Source organism: Balaenoptera borealis (genome assembly GCF_965194805.1).
Source record: "Balaenoptera borealis genome assembly, chromosome: 8".
Taxonomy (NCBI): domain Eukaryota; kingdom Metazoa; phylum Chordata; class Mammalia; order Artiodactyla; family Balaenopteridae; genus Balaenoptera; species Balaenoptera borealis.
Window position 1 is genome coordinate 109,645,789 of NC_138865.1, and position 19,036 is coordinate 109,664,824.

Here is a 19,036-nt window from a genome sequence, read left to right on the forward strand (position 1 = left end):
TTGTGTGCACCCTAGGTGGTCCTGAAGCTGTGACGGAGGTGTGCCTGGGGTGCTGTGAGAACCCAGAACAAGAGACAGTTACCTCTCACTGGCGAGGGTAGGGAAAAATTCCTAGAGGAGGATCTTCGGGGCTGGGCTTTGAGGGATGTGTAGGAGTTTGTCAGGAACAAAGGGAGAAGAGTATTCCAGTTAGAGTGGGATCTAACAAAATAGGAACAAGCCAGCGGCCCTGTGTGATTAGATATGATGTTGAATGAGTTGAAGACATGACGGAGAGGAGCCTAGACAGAAAAGTGAGTGGGTGAGGCCTTGGACTTTCCCCTACAGGACACAGGAGTCAGGGAATGATGAGTGAGAGTGGAGTGGGCAGGAGATCTCTGGGATGTGGACCTTAGGTTTCCCCAGCTGCTCGCCCCTCTTCCTGCTCCTGTGGCTTCCCCAAACCCTCCCCACATTTCAGCTGTCTTTCTTTCTCTCTCACATACACATAAACAGGTACATGACCACAAACATGCAGGACTGTGGGTGACCGCCTCAACACCACGGTGGAAAGGCTGTTGGAAATTAACTGCTCCAAACCTTCCTTCTCCAGAGGAGGGACTGAGGCTCAGAGAGGGCAGGGTCCTTTCCCAAGGTCACACAGCATATCTGGAGCAGGGCCTGGAATTGAGCCCAGGTCTCTCCATTGCTGTCCTGTGCTCCTTATGCCTTGCTCCCTCCTGCCTCATTTCCCTGCAACTGAGTCCTTCTCCCCGCCCCCATCATGCTTCCTGGGAGGAGGGGGCTGAAGGGAATGGACATGTGTGGGTCCAACTACCCATAGAGGCCCCTGATGTCTCATCAGCACACTGCCACCTCCTGGTCTGCCTCTCTGCCCCCATTAGTAGCCCTTGTCGGCTAAGGTGACTCCTGTTGGGCATGGGGATGGTGGACAGAAAAGCTGGTCAGGCTTCCAGATCACATGAGCCTGCTCTGTCACTGCACAGATGGGGAAACTGAGGCCCAGAGAAGGTAGATTTGCCTGGAATACCTGCTGGGCCTCCCTCTACCACTCCAGGCTTCTACTGCCCATCCCAAATGCACATTTACATGGGACACATCTATGTCTGTGGCCCACAGACTGGTGGAGAGATGTCAACCACGCAGTGTGGCAGACTGGCAGGCAGGAGTGCTGGACCCCAGATTGGGTGCCCCGCTGGACCCCAGATTGGATGCCCCAGTTTCCGCCTCGTAGTACCAGGAATTTGCCTGTGAGGCCGATGTCCCTTGCTCTGTCGAGCCTCCTGAGCTGGAGTCTCCCAACCCAGTGTCTGGCCATTGTTCTGCAGATGAGAGGGTTGGTGGGGAGAGCAGGCCCCGTACCCTCAGCCCTCCTCCTCTCCTGCCTTTCATGGAGCCTAATTGCTATTAAACTGTTTAAACCCAAAAGGCAAATTACTATCATTTCGGTCTGTGTCCATTTGGTCTGTGTCTGCCTTCTGTGGGGAGAGGCCCCCTTTCCCGCAGCAGGAAAGTAGGAGATGGGAACATTGTCACCGACAGCCCAGGGTGGCCAGGGCTGGCCAGAACGGTCTGCAGGGCGGGAGCACGGGGCCAGGGGCTATCTGGCGCCTCCTGAATTGAGACCAGGCCAGCATCCGAGGTCTGGGACTGAGGGCAGGCTGTGGTATTTGGTAGGGTTGGGGGGCTGCCTGCCCCATTAATAAACATGAAGGTGGTTTCATCAGCTTAGTTTTACAGATTAGGAGAGCAAGGCTCAGGGAGAAGGAACTGGCCCGGGGTCCCCCAGCCCGTGAGCGGCAGAGATGGAAGTCAAGCTCTGGTCTACGAGTCCTGTTGTGGGTGTGAACTAACTTACTTTCCTCCCTCGCTTCTCTGCCTTCCTTTCTTCTTTCTTTTAGTACATTTTTAATCAGCACCAGCTGTGTTTCAGGGCCTGTGTGGGGCACTGACACAAATAGGATTAAAACGTAGGTTCTACCTGCAAAAATACGGCGGGTTTAGCTGGGGTTTGACAAAGTCATTTCCAGGCAGGTAAGGGGAAAGGACAGGCAGCCAGGACAGCCCCTGCGAAGGCCAGGAGATGGGAAACAGCATGAGGGACAGGAGACCCATGGCAGCACATAGAGCAAACGGGATCGGAGGCTGAATTAACAGGAGTGTGGAGTCCCCGGAGAGGGAGGCGAGGGTGGGCCGGAGCTGGCCGGCGCTGGCCGGCGCTGGCCGGCGCAGGCCTGGAGTGCAGTGTGTCCTTCAGAGCAGCATACCTGACCGGGCTGGGAGAGTCGGGAGCTCCTTACGTGGGCAGAGACCAGGACCAGGGTGGGGGATGAGAGATGGGGAGCAAGCAAACTGCTTTTCTCAAGCAGGTTGTTGGGACCCCGTCCCCGCCCTCAACGTCTGAGCTTAAAATGTCCTTGTAGGTGTCCGTGAGGGCAGGGGTGGAGGGAGGAACCAATTCAAGGAGCCCTGGAATCTCCTGCCTCATTTCGGGAGGTGCCAGCTTGGCTCGAGCAGCTTGGGTGGGAGGATGGAGGGGGGAGCAAGGACAGCCTCTGCACCCTCAACCACCCGTTTCTGCCCCCGTATCCTCCGGAGGTACCTCTAGGATACCCCTGTAAGGCCCTGCACTCGAGCCTGTTGGGCGGCAAGGAGTTGAATAAACTGGTCCCCACTAAGGTGTCAGTAGCTGACTCCCCGGTCCCTGTGTTATAGGTTCCTTGCACGAAAGGAACCTTATCAGTTGGAAGTTTGAGTCACAGTGGAAATGCAGGCTCTGTGACTGGCAGGTGGGATACTGTTTGGGGGTCTTTCTCCCTCTCTTCACACCTCCCTGGGTCCTGGGGATACAGTACTGGCTCTTCTCATAGGTCTACCTGGGATGGGGCAGGATTTGAATCTTAGCCCCATGGCTCCCCTCTGTGGGATCCCTCAGGCAAGGTCCCCAACTCTGAGCCTCTCTTTTTCCCATCTGTAAATGGGCACAGGAGTTCCTTGCTCACAGGGCGGCTGTGAGGGCTCAGTGCCTGGCATTCAGCCAGTGTTCATGCCCTGCCCCTCTTTCTGGTGGGCGGGGCTCACCCTACCCCACCCTTTCCCCAGAGCCTCGGGTCCTCCCTACCGCACCCCTCCACGTGCTGCCCCAAACGACATTGCCCCTGACAGAGCTTCTAGGGCTCGGCTCTGACACCAGGCTCTGATACCAGAAGGTCTAGAGGGGGTGAAGGGGTCCCTAAGAGACCAGAAACCAAGTTCCCAGGTGGTGAGTACAGATGGAGGTTGGAGGTGTCCGCGCAGGGCGGTTTCTGCCCAGTTGGGGGCAGCAGAGGGCAGCAAGTGACTGCCTGGGCGGCAGCTCCCAGAGGAGAGTGGAAATCCCAGGGGTTTGTGTGCCCCCCACCCCGACCCTGGGGCCATGGGGGTCCAGCTAAACAGGCTGCAGAGCCCACTGCCGGGTAGAGGGAACAGCTCAAATCAGGAGCGCCTGTAGGCAGCTGGGCCTGGCACTGTTGACTGAGCTGCCTGGGCTGGGTTGACCAGGGAGCTGGGGGACCTCTGAAAGGGGACCGTCATCAGGGACACGGAGGGGGGCAAGATCTGGAGCCGAGGCAGCCTTCCAGCAGGAGGAAGGGGGTTGAGGGGGCCAGTGTGCAGGCTGGCACTGTCTCTGCACCGTGGTCACCAGGCTGGACCAATAGACCCTCCATCACGGTTGTCCTCTGATGAAGTCTGGCCGACCTGGGTTCGAATCCAGGCTCTGCCAGCTCCTTGCTGTCTGCATGAGGGCACAAGGAGGCAGGGGTGGGGCAGTCATAAAACCTGTTTTACACGGTCCGCTGGGTCAGGTCCTCTCCTGAGCCCTCACTGGGTATCATCTCATGATACCATGAGGCAGATAACACAAATCCCACTTTGTTTAAAGTGACAAAACCAAGGCAGACGGAGAGTGAAGAACTTGCTGAAGCTCACTCAGCTCGAGAGCCTAGATAGTGAAGGTCTCACAGAGCCTGGCCCACAACACGCAGCTCAGTCTCTGCCGGCCAGTGTTGTTATTCTTTCCATATTATAGATGAGAACACTGAGGGCCTGAGAGGGGAGGTGCGTTGTTCCAGGCCACACAGCCAATCGGGGACAGAGCTGGCACTCAGCCTCATCTTGTTCTGCCCCTGCCTTCAGCTGGCCTGGCCCTCACAAGTCAGAAGCTGCCTGGTGGGAGGGAACTGCTCCCCTCTTCCCACCCCACCCTGTGTGGCCCCTGTAGGCCTTCCCCTCCCCTAGGGGACCCAGAAACTGGGTGTGGGGGGCAGGGCTCAGATGCCTTTGCTCCCACCCCACCCCCATATGAAAATGCAGTGATTGCCTCTATCACATCCAGTGGCATTTGGGTTGGATCGCAGACATAATTATATCTGAATCTTTGGGTGGGAATTGTTTCCAATGCCAGGAGGCCCTCTTTGGAGGCGGCAGCAATGGCATCTGTTTCCGACACAAGGCCCTGCATGGGGATGAGTAACTTTTCCCATGGAATTGCTTAAAGAACATCTAAAATGAGCCATGATTGTTACTGCCCCGCTCCAGTGCCTTCGATGGCTGCCAGGGAGTGGAATCCAGCTCCCCAGCTGGCATCGAGGCCCCCAGGCCTGTCCCAGCAACCGTATAGGCTGGTCCTTCTGCCCACACTTCCTCCCCATTTCCGTTCCTTGAGAGTTCCTTCCCTCCCCTGTGCTCCGCCACGGACTCCTGCAGACTTCCCCTCCCCAGGCTCCAGAACATAGACGCTGTGACTTAACCGTCCACCGGACGTGGTGACGTTCTCAAGGGCAGTGACTGTTTCTGATTTCTCTGAGCCCCAGGCATTGGGGCAGGGCCTCACCTGTCGCAGGCACCCGAGCGGTTTGTGGGGTGAAGGTATGTGAGAGACGCAGGGAGTGAATACATCCAGTGAGTGAGGGCGGGGTGAGGAGAGGGGGGTGAGTTTCCACCTCCTTGCTCCTGAGAGCCCACTGCACCTCTGAGGCGGAGTGGCCACCCGCGTGGGAGGAGGTCAGCACAAGTCACCCAGACCACCGCTGTCTTGCCTTGAAATTGACCTTGCCTCTACCCCATGATCCCTCAGGGGCAGGACGCCCAGGTGAGCCTGGCCTGCAGACGGTAAATCAACCCAGGAGGAGAAATAGCCTATAAAATCCTCTCCCCAAACGGTGCGTTTTGTATCCTGCAGTGAAAAGGGCTTTTAAAAGCACTGCTCACTCAGATGGATTTATGGGGCTGCCACCCACCTCTCCCCTCTCCCTCCCGCTAGTGTTCACTGGTCTCTGGGGCTGGAGCACCCTGGGGTCCTGGTGTTCCCTGGTGCCTCCTGGTCCAGGGAGAAGTGGGATAGCTCCTCTTCCCTGCCTTGATGCTCTGGGGCTATCCCCGGCCAGCTAAGTGCCTGGGACGGCAGGGTGGCGCAGTCTGACCCAGCAGAAGCTCCCTGTGGCCCAGCACAGGGCCTGAAGTCCCACCATTAGCACCCTTCCTTCAGGCAAGCTGTTGTCTCCAGAAGGTCCCCTTGTTGTTACCGGCAAATGGGTCACCAGGGAAGGGAAGGATGGCATGCCCAAGCTAGAAAGGGAGTTAGAGATCATCTAGACCAATCCTCTCATTGTACGGATGGGGAAACTGAGTCACAGAGAGGCTAAGGTGCTTGCTCACAGCCTCATAGTGCAGTAATGGAATTATGGAAGGTCTTGGGCTCTGGTGCAGACCACCTGGGTTGAACCCAGCTCTGCCACTTCCTGGCTGTGTGGCCTTGTGCAAGTAGCTTAATGTCTCTGAACCTCCGTTTTCTCATCTGCACATTGGGTTCTGAGAATTAAACAAGGTAAGTCATGTAAAGCTCTAATACAGTGCCTGAAGCTTAGACGGAGCTTAATAAATACATCTGGCTTGCTCTTATTAACGCATTGGAATAGTTCTCATTATTGTTAATAGCAGAGCTAGGTTTTGAACCCAGATTTCTTGAGTGTACGCATGGTTTTCTTGCCACTTCTGCCAGGCAGCCTCTGTTGAGAGCGTTCATTCACACAGAGTGCACAGAGCACAGGACTGGGTTGTTCTGATGGGGGCTAAGCAGTGAGTCACCCTGGGAAGACTGGCCTGGTGCCGGGGCCTCAGTGACAGGGCCTGGAGGGAGGCAGAAGGAGACAGTAGAGAGCCTGCTGCAGGGGTGTGGCTCCCTGATGGGGTTGGTTTTCCCCCAGCCATGTGGCCCTCGTGCTGGACTCCCTGCCCCGAGGTCAGGACTGGCTGAGGGCTTAAAGAGCTGATGAAGTGTGTGTGCCCATCCTGACCTCTGGGGTGGGCTTACGAGGCTAAGGCAAGCGTTGGCCAGCCAGAGGATTTATGGGAGTGAGTCACTCCCTGGCTGCTCTGGGTTATCACATCCCTGCTCGAGACCTTAGGAATGAGTGTCTGATTTCTGTTAACTGATGCCACTCAGTCCTGGGCACTGGCAGGTACCAGGAGGGTCTCTCTGTTGTCCTCATTTCCCCCTCCCACCTTCACACCCCCACCTGCTTCCCAACTGCGTGCCCCCACCTCCTCCCTCCTCTAGACTCTCAGGGTTTCTAATGGGCCCCCTTGACCTGGGTGTCCTCTGCTTTGGGGAGGGGGTTGTATGTCCCATGTCATGAGCCTGGGCTCGGGTGTGTAACTTGGAGGTCGGAGGGACCTGTGATCACTCTGGGGCCCTCCAGGTCAGCCAGACCCGCTGCTGTCCTACCTCTACAATCTTTGCCTGTGCTGTGATTCTGCCTGGAATATCCCTATACGGCTGCCCTGCCCCACATGATCTCAGTAAGCCCACCTGCTGCCTCACCTTCAGTGTTTCTATTATGCCTTCAAAAGCTGCCTCCTCCAGCAAGTCCACCCAGATTGACCCCAAGTGGAATCCCTTAAAAGGCCTCCCAGAGCACATTCTCTGCCTTTCTCCTTTTTCTTTTTTATTTGTTTATTCATTTAGGAAGTATTTACGGAATGCCTGCCAGGTGTCCAGCACTGGGGACCCAAGCCGCAATGGCCCCCACAGTCCTGTAGGGGAGGAAGGCATGAAACAAATGCATGTACAACTATGACTGTGATAGGTCTGCAGGGAGATATGGCCCAATCCGAGGGCATCTGGGAGGCCCCTGAGGAGAAGACTGAAGAGAGACTGAAGGGTGTGCAGGGCCCGCCAGGCAAAGGGGGACTCTGTTCTAGGCAGTGGCAATAGCCTGGGCCAAGGCCCTGTGGCAGGAGGAGCTGGCAGTTCCAAAAGTGCCGCTGAAGCCACTGGGGCTGGAGCCCAGGAGGGAGATCATGAGAGGCCTTAGGCCTCACCAAGGAGCTAGACCTTCATCCCAGGAGCCCAGGGGTGGAGCTGGTCCATGGCGGGGTCTCATCTGTTTTTCCAAGGGTCCCTCTGGATGCTCTCAGAGAATGAACAGGGTGACAGGGTCGGGGACAGCCAAAGCAGCGAGGAGGCTCCCGCAGGTGCCTTGGAACAGCCTGGGCCGCCTCTCCAGCTGGACCATGGGACCCCTGAAGGCAGAGAGCTAACGCTTCTTGGGGCTCAGCACATGGCGAGGCTCAGGAAACACGCCCTGAGTGAGCCATTGACCAGCCCCCTTCTCCATCACAGGAGCTTTGGGTCCTAGAAGTTGCTTCTCTAAGTTGCTGCCTTCTGTTTCCTTCTGGCTAATTGCTGGGCTGTCCCCTGGTGACCGAGCAAAGTCTGAGCAATAAAAACAATGACAATGACGGTGATGATGATAGTAGCTAATATTTTTACTGTGTGCCGGGAAATGGGCTAAGTTCTTTCCATGCATGATCTCACTGACTCGTTACAACAGTCTGTGAGGTAGCTACTATAGTCCCCATTCTATAGAAGAGGAAACAGGCTCGGACAGTTAGGGCACTGGCCTAAGGCCCACAGTCATTAAGTGGTGGAACCCTCTACTACCTTGCCTCTTGGGGGAGGGGGAGGAAAGGTATTTGCATTTTACCCAGGGATTCCTAGACGTCAAGGTAATCCTAGGACCTAAAGAGGTGTGTCAAATGGTGGTGTTTCAGGTGTGGTGATGGGCAGAAGGAGAGATGTTTGGGGCAGGGGTCTCCAGCTCTGGGTAGGGGTGAGGCCCTGCAGAGCAACCTGCCAGGCCTCAAGGCACCCAGAAACCACACATTTAGGGAGCTGTGAAGACAGTTTTCAGGGTGTGAGAGAAGCAAGTAGGTCGTCCTCAGAGATTGGCACAAAGTGAGGCCCTGCCTGCAGAGCAGGCGAAATTGGGGCGGCAGCAACATGGAGCCCTTTTCTCCCCTCCGGCCCAAGATGTGGGCTTGTGGCTCTTTGAGCTTACCCGGCCCCTCTCCCTTCCTGCCATGGCTGTGAACGTGAGCGCGTGTGGGCCGGTGTGTTTGGCCTGGGTGTCAGCGTAACTCTGTGAGTACCTGATGACAGTTGAATATATGTGTAAATTTGTGAGCCTGTCTCAGTATATTTGTATGTTTATCTGTGCGTTTCATGGCTGTGTATGTGTGTATTTGTGTGTGCGCTGGTCAGTGTGCATCTGTGTGTTTAGGTGTGTGTATCTGGTGGTGCTAGGGAGACCTGTTATGTTTATACCTGCATTTCTTTGTGGCCATGTCCCTCCCCGACATGTGCACCATCCATGTCCTTGAACCTGGGTGTGTTTCTCTTCCTGGGTACTTCTCCATGTGAACATGTTTGGGTGTAGCTATCCGGGCAATATTTTAATGCAAGAGTGATCCTTGAGTGTCAGGCTCCAGCCCCTTCCCGGTCCTCATGGCCAGTGAATTGGTTCTCTTTGTGTGATCTGAGTAGTCTGGCTACCTTCTCTGGGTAAGGTGGAGTGTGGAGGTCTTATGTTCAAAGGAGCGCCGGCATGGGCTTAGTGAGGGTTCTGTGGGCTTACGGTGGCCTGTCAGTAGGTGGCCACTGGGAAGGCACCAACTTGATCCTGGCTTAATATTCCTCCCACCTTTCACCTGTCACAGTGTCTGACATTCCACCGTTACTGAGTTATTCCCCAACTGGGACCCTCTTTGGTGGTGCATAGCTCCCAGGGGAGGAGGCCAGAGAGGCCTGGCAGCTTGCTGAGGGTAGAGCCCCAGGAAAGGGGAAGAGGGCAGGAGGAATTGTGCATCTGAAGGATTCAAGCAAAGCCACAGAAATTGCTGGTACTGTTAGTGCCAAACGTGGGAGAGCCCAGCTGTGAAAGGCAGCTGCTCTAGCTTTAGAGAATCATCAAATACCAGCACTGGAAAGGAGCTTGGTGATCACCCAACTCAGGCCCTCGGAGTACAGATGGGAAGACTGAGGCCTGGAAAGAGGAAACATGGGGAGCCTGGGAGGTTCTGGAAGCATTCTGGCATTGCAAAGAGCACTGGGCAAGGAGAAAGGGGACCTAGGTTCTGCCATGGGTCTGCCACTGCCCTGCTCAGTGACTCTGGGAAAGTCCCCCTGCCCTCTGGGCCTCGGGTGTCTTATCTGTATCATGTGGGCATTGGCCTGGCTGCCGGCTCTGGGCACTCCCAGCTCTCACGCTGCTATCTTAGAATAACATAGGAGTCCTCACCACCCCCAGCCCCTTCCTGGAGCCTCTGCCAGGGTAGAGTGAGGTGTCCCTACCAGCCTGCCAAGGTGTCAGGTCTGCCTGCCAGCCTCTGAGCCCGGCAGATCTCCTCTCCTGGGGCTGAGAGAGGTGGTGATATCTGGATGGGATCTTCCCCTGCCTTTCCTGTTTATTTAGGTGTGCTTTTGGCATTTGCACAGAGCCTCAGAAAGAAATTGAGAGACATGCCTGTTACAAGAGCCTCCTTCTTTGAAGGATATCTGTTTGGATGCAGGCCTTAGAAACGGCCACAAAGGAGAAGCTGGTCCGGGGCCGAGGGAGGGCCATGGGGCTCTACCTTCATCCTGAGCACTGTCGCAGGTCAGGCCCACCCACCCGTCTGCAGTGACCCAGAGTCGGTTTGCTAAAAGGGAGAAGGTGATGAAGGCAGAATTGAGGATGCAGGACAAAATAGATGATGGAGTCGGGGGCTGGTAGAGCACCTACTATGTGCCATGCATGGTGCTGAGTGCTTTACACTCAGGTGAGACCAGTGGTGACACGTGACTCCCAGGTGCCCAAGTGGTGTTGCTGGAATACAAACCCATTGCCCCCCAAATGCTGCCTCCTGGATGGGGAGTGATGCACACGTGAGGATGGGACTGGGCAAGTCTCCCCTCCCTGAGCCACCAGGTCCTCACCTGTGAGCCCCAGGTGATAGCCCTGCACTCAGGGAGAAGCCCACCTTCCCTTCTTTCTTCTCTCCCCCCCGCCCAGCATGGTACCTGGGGCATGGGGAAGAGGGGCTGAGCAGTCACTTCCATCCTGGCCTTTGACACGTGTGTGTGTGTGTACGCGCGCGCACGGCTCTGTGTGTGTGGCGGGGGGGGGGGCATGTGTGCATGTGTAAGAGGATCCCTGCCCCGCCTGCTCAGGAGAGGCTACAACTCTCCTGGTTACAATCCCAGCTCTACCACCTAACAGCTCCGCCACTCTCAGCAAGTAGCTTAAATTCTCTGAGGCTCTGTTTCCCCACTTGAAAACCCCAAACATCCTTCTGAAGCATATGTCCTCACGAGGATTCCTGATATGAGGCATCGGGCCCTCCTAGGCATCCCCTCTGCTCGGGCTCCGGATGTGTTCCGTGAGTGCCCCGGGCAGAGCGACCTGGCAGAGCAGGAGCCCGGAAATTGGTAATTTATCATCATCATCATCACATGGAATGGATTGAAACGGTGAATGGAGAAATCACGAGTCTGGAATTCTGAAAGGCCTTTGAGAAAGCTTCCCAGCACTTCCTGGAGAAGCAGCACTGTGGCCGGGGTCAGCGTGGGGGCAGAGAATAGGGATGGGGGAGCGGCCGACAACTCGGGTCCTGCAAGCCAGAGACCCCATGGGCCTCTGTCCTCCGCTCGGGACTTTTCTTGCACTTTGGTCATTGACATGGATGGAAGCCCAAGGGGCTTGGACCATTGACATGGATTAGCTGGGAGGGAGGACATCTGCATGGGCAGAGTGAGCTGTCACCGAGGTGGGCAGAGGCTACAAGGGCTGTCCACACCCTGTCACCAAAGGACTGGGGGTGGTGACACCAGGCAGCAGCCTCGTGCAAAAGTCCCTGGGGCCTTAGTTGACCTAAGCACAGTGGCACAGCTGCCTGAGAAGCACAGGGGAATGGGGCTGTGTTAGCAGAGACACAGCGCGCCATCTGGGGAGGGGGCAGGCTTGGTCCCCGCCGACTGTGCAGGCGCCTTGCTGAGCTTTAGACATCAGACCCTGCGCCAGTGAATGAAAGCGGAGGCCTCCACCTGTGCAGCTCCACCCGCCCGAGCACTTTGAACCTCCGGAGTCTCTGTGAGGTTGCTTTAGAAGAGAAGTGCTTGTTTAAAAGAGTTCAAAACTACCAAACCGAGTGATTTTCTGTGGCTCCAGGATAATTTTTGCAAGCACATTCATTCATTCACTAGGCATGACACCAGCCCTGTCCCCACTGCCACGTTGCTTTCAAGTTCCTCAGAGAGCCCAGACAGACTCCCACCTGTGGTGGTCACATACCTCCTCGGGGCAAAAATCGGTGGCTGTATCAGAGCCAACCTTGGTAATAATAATAATAAACCTGGCAACTACTGTGTTTAGTTGCTTAGTATTTACTGTTTTACTGGGGATAGCTTACCTCATTTAATCCTTCCCACAACCCTATAGAGAAGGTATCATCCTTAACCCATTTTACAGATAGGGACACTGAGGCTCAGAGAGGTCCAGTAATTTTCCCACGGCTTATCTGAACTAAGATTTGAGCACAAGCAGTGTGAGAGGACTTCAGCTGGCCTGAGGGGTTGATCAGCAGGGCTGGAGTATGTAGTCAGGGCCTCCTGGAGAAGGTGGATAAAGTCAGGCCCTGGGGGTGTGGAAGGGGAGGGGATCCATGGCTTTGTCTGTCCTACTTAATCCTCACTGCAGCCCCCACCCAGTTCACAGAGAGGCGAGGGACCTTGCCTACCATCTCACCGCCAAGGGTCTATGGAGCTGCATTTGAGCCCCATTTGTTTGCCTCTGGCTCCCAGCTCTCAGCCACTGGGCTGTCAGTGGGGTCCACGGCAGTGAGCATCGAGAACCCTGTTTTACTGAAAGAAGGGACGTGATTTGCCCACTGCCCCTCACTAAAGGTCGACTTGGGTCTAGAACAAGATTTTCTGACTTGAAGGCCAGTCTGTCCCTCTTCCTGAGTTCAGGGCTGCAGCTGCCTCCAGAAATCATGTCCTGGGACCTGCCCATGAAGGGACAGGAGAAAAGGCTCGTCTCCCTTCATCCAGGGCTGGGCGAGGAGCCACCCTTGTCCCTTCGCTCCAAGAAGGAGGTCAGTAAGCAAGCTATGAGGCTAAGCAGGGCAGGGAACTGGAGTCCGGGGTCTTTGATTAACCTTGCTGTGTGACCTTGGGAAAGGTCTCTGGGCATTATTCACCCTTGTAATACAGTCTTTTGGATCTGAGTCCCCTTCCAGCTGTGGCTTTCTGGGATAATGAGCATTTGTTAAGCCTGCCATATGTAGAGCCCTGAGCTGGGTCCTCTGGGGGACATAAGGTCCTCCATGGTGGGTATGTGTGGTGAGGTGGGGGACAGGTGAGCTCCCTGTCCTCTTGTTATTCTGTACACTGCTCACCTCATAGTGTTCATGTCGGTCTTGGTCACTATGCCTAGCACATAGTAGGCGCTTGACAAACGGTGAATGAATGAATATTATAGAGAGTTTGAGCCCCCCAGGTCATGGTCAGTTTGGGGAGGTACATTCAGAGTAGGCTTCAAGGATGCTTACAGGTAATACTTATCAGAGGAGCATTAAGTGTAGCCTTGATGGGTGGGGGTGGGGAAGACGAAGTGATACTGTCCCACTCAACCTCTTAGAAGGAAGAAAACTTTTTTTTTTTAAACTCAGGAATAGGATAAAGCCGTCCATATTGCTACATAATGAGCTCCATAAATTGTGAAACATGCTTTGTGGTTCTTTGTACCACAAGAGTGTAAAAAATTGTGAGATTTTAATCAGTGTAGAAAATAAAAACCAATAAAAAGTACAAGCCCATTGGGGGAACTTGCTTGACAACCACACCTGCGAGAGAAGAACCCATCCAAGTTAGCCAGGTGCATCTCCCCTCCCCCCACACCTGCCAAGAGGCCAAGGTTGGGAGACCCCAGAGCTTATTCAGGGGTGCAGGTCCCTGCCTTCACGCTGTGTCTCCCAGAGAGCCTGCTGTCCCCCTGGCCCGCCACCATTTGTGGTCCCTCTGCATTAGGCCTTGTCCTGTCTGTGGGTCACCACTCTGGAAGAGGGTCCCTCCTGCAGTCCCTAACCCCTAAGAGATAATTGTTAAACTGCAACTGATTAGAGTACCTTGATGGGTGATACCAAGCTGTAGAGGTGAGAGGCATTTGGACTCCACTGCCTGGGAAGGCCTGAATAAGGTGGCATTTCAGCTGGGCCTTGAAGGATGTGCAGAATTCTGACAGGTGGCCACAGGGATAAGCCTTCTATGGATGGGAGAGATTGAGGGGGAGGAAAAAGTAGGGGCAGAAAGATGGGAAAAGGGAAAGCTTGAAGAGGGTGGGCGGAAGAGGGGGGTCCTATGGGAAAAGCTCTGACGTTAGGCAGGTCTGAGAGCTGTGTGTCCTTGGGTGAGTCATTTCACCTCTCTGAGCAAGGTTTCTTCATTTGCAGAAAGGGATGTTTCTCTGTCATTTCTGTTTGTGTGGGTGACATGAGATGATGTGTACAACCAACATTTGCTCTCATCAGTCTCGGGTGCTAGGGCCATAGAGATGGACAGATCCAGTAAGGGCGTGGACTACAGCAAATGTCCAACTCTCCCCCCAGAGCAGAGAGGGCCACCAAGCCTACCCTTTATTGTGTGATGGATGAAATATGGTGTTCAGATCGTGAACAACATTAACTCTAAAATGAGTTAATATCCCATTCCCTTCTATCCTTATATCACCTGGAACTGAGGCTGGGGTGGATGAGTGCCCAGAATCCCTCTCAGACAACGCCACCCACAGGGAATCCCTCTTCCTGCAGTTTTCCTCTCCCTCCAACTGCCTGAGGGCACCAAGTCCAGAACACCCCAGGCTGTGGCCCCTTGAGCCCCCAAATCTACCCCAGGGTAGACTGGTTCAACCTGCTGTACTGAACTCTGTCTCCTCCCTGTCTCTTCCATTAGACCCGGAGCTCTGGGGGCTGCGCTCAGCTTAGGTTCTGGTCTCGTAGTCCAGCGCAGTCTGATAGATGCATGAGTGGCCTAATGGGGAGGCCCGGCTGAGGTCTGTCATACTCTTCCCAGGAGTGGACCCCTACCCGCCATGGGTCATGAATGGGCCAGCAGGCAGCAGTCTCTCTAGAGAAGGTCCAGCCTTCCCTCAGACCTGGCTCCAAATCTTGAAGCACGCAGTGGGGGTACTCAGCAAACCCTTCAGCCCCTCGGCCTCTCCTTGAGCTAGATACTAGGTCACACTGTCCCCAAGGTGGTTGCCCCTGCTGGGGTACAACGGTTCCAGGCAAAGGGCTCCACCCCGAGGGCCTGTGACGGTCACCTGCGAAAGGAAAGACGCCCAGGTTAGGGGTCCAGGGTACTACCAGGAGCTGCGCTAGCCGGCCGTTCCCCGGAGGACCGGACGCCTGCTCGCAGAGCCTTAGTTTCCCCCGTCTGTACCACCCGGGCTGAGAACATCGACCTCGCGGGTGGAGGAAGGCGCTTTGGCAATCCAGGACCGGGAGGGGGGCGTGGACTCCTCCAGGTGGGTGGCGGTGTGTGACCTCGTTACTGTAAGAGGCGAGGAGGCTGCTGCTGCGGAGGCCGCCGCCGCGGAGGCCCCCCGAGGGTCCCCGCCCCTCTTCAGCCCCGCCCCCTCAGCCCCCGGGGGCTCTCCCGCCCCCGCGCCCGGGGGGCTCGGGCGTCCTCGGTCTCGGCCGGCGCGGCTCGGCTCGGCGTCGCCATGGCAACAGCGGCTTAGTGGGCGGGGGCGACGTGGCTGGCTGGCTGGCTGGCTGGCTGGCGGCGCGGGGTGGGCTGGGCCGCGCTGCGCGGGCCGGGCCGTCGGCGCTCGGTCGGCGGGCGGGCGGCGCGGGCCGCGAGGTGCAGGGACCAGCCCGAGCCCGCGCCCGCCCTCGGCCGCACGGCCGCCCGAGCCAGGGCGCGGGTTCCGCGCGGGTCCCAGGCCCGCCGCCGCCGCGCTAACCCCGCCTCCCTTCCCCCTCTTGTCGCCCCGCGCGCAGGGCTTCCTCAGCCGCCGCCTCAAGGGCTCCATCAAGCGCACCAAGAGCCAGCCCAAGCTGGACCGCAACCACAGCTTCCGCCACATCCTGCCGGGGTTCCGGAGCGCCGCCGCCGCCGCCGCCGCCTCCGCCTCCGCCGCGGACAATGAGAGGTGAGCCCGCCGTCGCCGCCGGCCCGGCCTCCGCGCGCCGCCGCCCCGGGATGCGCCCCGGAGGGCGCGGGGACAAAGCGAGAGCCGGGCTGGGGCGCGCCGAAAGCGCGAGGGCGCCCCACGCCGCCCTCCGGCAACTTGTGGGGCCATCTCGGACGGGGGCGGGGCGCGACGGGAGGACCCTTCTCACTCCCCCAGGGGTGAGGACCGGGTGCCTGAGCCTCGGGGCGAGGCCGGGAGGGAAGTGCCCTCGCCGGGAAGTCCTGCCTCGCCTCGCCGAGGTGGGCATTGTTTCCCGGGCGGTGCAGTGCCCGGAGCTGGGGACAGAAGTGGCGCCTCCACCCCAGGATCCATCCCCTGCCTCTGGAGCCCTTGAGTGTCCGATACAAAAGGCATTTCGGCTGGGTTTTGCGGAGACCCAGCGGTGAGGAAAAGGGTGAACATCTGGAGGGGAGGAGCAGGGGGCTGGGCCGTTTAGGGGGCACATCTGCTGTAAGTAGGGCGCGTGCTCCGCTGGGGGCTGGGGCGAGCAGAGCGGGCAGTGCCGGGGCCCTGAGCTCAGGGGCATTGCCTGAGGCCAAGGAATAAGGGCCTCATCCTTTCCAGCCCGGGGCAGCTGCTTCCCTCCCTCACCTCTCCACTCCCAGGGGTGCCTCCTATTCCCTGTTTCCTTTTCCTAGGCAAGCCAGGAACAGGTGTGGAAATTCCAAGGGGAGGTGGCTTGTGGGGCAGAGGAGGAGGAGAGGAGGTGGTTCAGCCTGCCAGGAGTCACTGGCAAGGAGCAGGCTTCAGTTCGCAAGGGCAAGCCCTCCTGTCCGCTTGCGGGGACACCGGGCGGACACAGCCTCTCGGGGCCCAGGTCCCCCCTCCTTGAGCCGTGCCAGCCCCAGCACCTTTCTGCTTGGGCACAGCATGGTGGTGGATTCTGGTGCCAGTTAGAACGTGTTCCTGCTCAGCTAAGTGGAGGTGAAAGAACAGGCGGGCAGCAAGGAGCCTTTTCGGCATTCAGCCCCAGCATCTCAGGCCCCTGGCATCTGCCTTCCTTCAGAGGGCTGTGCCCCTGTGTATGATTGGTGAGTTGGCACTCCCTGTAAGGGAGGCACAGGTAGAATGAAAATGTCTCTCCCCTCCCCCTTGGTTCCAGCAGGCAGAGGAGTACAAGTTCTAGCCCAACTCCTGCCCAAGGTTGAGTGACTGTTTAACTGACCCCTAGCATCTTCCCGAAGAGTACTCTTTCCACTCTCCAGGAGAATTACTAGACCTTTAATTTCCATCAGCCCGGAGCTGCTCTCTCTAATGCATCCTCACCACTGCCTGCAGCTGGTTTCCTGCCCCAGCTGCCAAGCCCAGCCCGAGGCAGGACCCTCAGCCTTTTTCTGATGGCCGTGGTGCCCCAGGGGACCAGGCGTGCCCTGGCAGGAAGATTTAGCCAAGCCAGAGCTCAGCGCTGGGTGCAGCCACTGCGTCTTTGAAAATCTCGGTTCCCATCTTTGTTATTGTCTGGGCGGCAGGCCACCCGGTTTGCTGCCTTCCTCCCTCCGCCCGGCCCCTTCCTCTGGCTTTCTTCCTCAGGAACATGCCCTTCTCTGCGCTTTCCTTGGTGGGGGTCAGGACCCTCTGCACCCGCATGCAGGGCCTCGTGTACGTACCCAGTTTTGTGTGCATGTGTGGGTGTCCGGGGAACAGGAGAGATGGCAGGCGGTCCGGCCTCTGAGTGTGCCTGCCCTCCTGGGAGCAGACAGCGTGCATGCCATGTTTACCTCCCTCCAGCGGGAAGCCTGCATGGAGACGCCGGCGAGCGCTCGGCTGGCAACCCTGGCCGGAGGTCAGGGCCTGGCTGAGATGACCTGGAGCAGGTCCTGCCCAGCTTGGCCTCAGGTCAGCTTTGCCACATGCCGGAGGGGCACGGAGCGGGGTGGGTAGGGAGTAAGACTACAAGTCTGTTTCTAGAAACGGTGGTAAACGGTAGCGGTTGGAGCAGAATGTCACTGACAGTGGTGTGGAATTGTCTTATTAATTTTCTATAAACAAAATCTGGCTTGGTGGCTTCTCTGGCACAGGAAGGGAGCCCAGACTTCCCACGGACAGGCAGAGAGACTGAGTTTGAAGTCCTTCTGTCTAGCCTTGGAGCGGCAGTGGGCTTTACTCGGACTGGGGTCTCCTGATGTGCTGCTTTGCTTTGAAGTAGATTTATCGGCTGCTGGTGGGATGGCTGGGCAGGTGTTTCTCTGGGGCAGTCCCTGGATTCGCCCTGTTTGGAGTTGAGTGAGTCAAGCCAACTCTGGCGACCCCCACCCCCCTCCCCCAAGCTCACGGTCAACGCTGGGTGAGTGGAGAGGCGCCTCCCTCCGCTCTGCCGTGGGGTGGTGGTGGTGGTGGTGCTGCTGAAGGCTGGGAAGACGGGACGGCTGCCTTTGGCTTGGCTCATGGGACCCCACTGGGCTGGCTCAGCAGTGAGGAGGGCGTTGACTCCCGGCTCCATGGGACCCCACTGGGCTGCCGTGCCTCTCTCTGGGAAGGGGGTAAGTGCAGAGACAGCGGCCTCACTGAGGAGATGGGCACGGGAAGGGGGCTGGGGGCCTCTAGGGTGGTAGATGTGAGCCCCCGTGGCTGCCTCATGTGGAGAAGGAGCACAGGGGGACTCAGGGGCAGCCACTTGGGTTCTGACTCTGGATGAATCTGTCTGCTTTATGGCTGCTGAAGCGGCTTTGTTGCACGCTCTCTGTGCTGGGGAGGTTATTTTCTTTTTGAGCTGGGATTCTCTCATCTGGGAGCTTTTTTTTTTTTTTTTTTTTTTTTGCGCTGGGATTCTCTCCTCTGGCTTCTCTCATCCAGTTGGCTCCGTTCTGGGATCTTTCAGCTCCCTGGGAAAGGAGTCTGCCCCAGGTGTGGAGACGTTGAAGTTGGCTGATGCGGGGAGAGGGCTGAGGCCTGGTTGTGAGGCTGGGGTCAAGCCAGCCAGGGCTTGGTGGGCACAACTGGGCTCTGGGGTCCCCGAGGACCACAGGACAGGTTTGAGCCTTTGTACTTATTTCCCTGAAGACAGCCTGGGGGAGGTTCCCAGCCGGTCTCCAAGATCACTGGACGCCTCAACGCTCATTTCTCCTTTGGAGGTTTTGGAAATAAGCACCAAGGACAGGTAATCATTTCCCGTGGATAACAGAAATGAATGCCGCTCGGAGGCTTTCCAGGTGAAAGGTGTGCTGGCAAAAGCACTTTTGTTTTGCAGGCTGGAAATGTTCCTGCTTCATTTACAAGACTGTTTTAATGTTGGTAAAAGCGATCTCGGATGTTGTGCTTCTGCCTTCCCAGAAGATAATTTCCAAGTCACTCATTTATTTATTAATGTTGCTGAGGAGCTAGGAGGGTCAGCTGGCAATACTGTGCTTTCCTCATTTTTTTTTCTCCCTGATACTGTATCTGGGTGAGTCTGGCCCTCCACACAGGCGGGCAACCCAGGTGCAGTTACCCAAGGCTGATACGTGCGGAGTGAGAGATTGATCTCCCTTACAGGGAGTATGTGT

General features: G+C 57.0%; 1 protein-coding gene across 16 annotated transcripts in view; it reads left to right on the forward strand.

Annotated features, from left to right (window-relative positions):
- The window catches only part of DAB2IP (DAB2 interacting protein), a 194,198-nt gene that overhangs the window by 95,346 nt on the left and 79,816 nt on the right, over nt 1-19,036 (forward strand). For 14 of the 16 annotated variants that reach the window (XR_014247501.1, XM_082402224.1, XM_082402225.1 and 11 more), the window contains one exon: nt 15,361-15,512. The exons of the other annotated variants lie outside the window; for them this stretch is intronic. Coding sequence is in view for 12 of the 14 variants with exons in the window: in XM_082402224.1 (XP_082258350.1) it covers nt 15,361-15,512 (152 nt within the window). In the remaining 2 variants the exon portion in view is untranslated. The remainder of the gene's footprint in view (nt 1-15,360; nt 15,513-19,036) is intronic. 16 annotated transcript variants of the gene reach the window in all.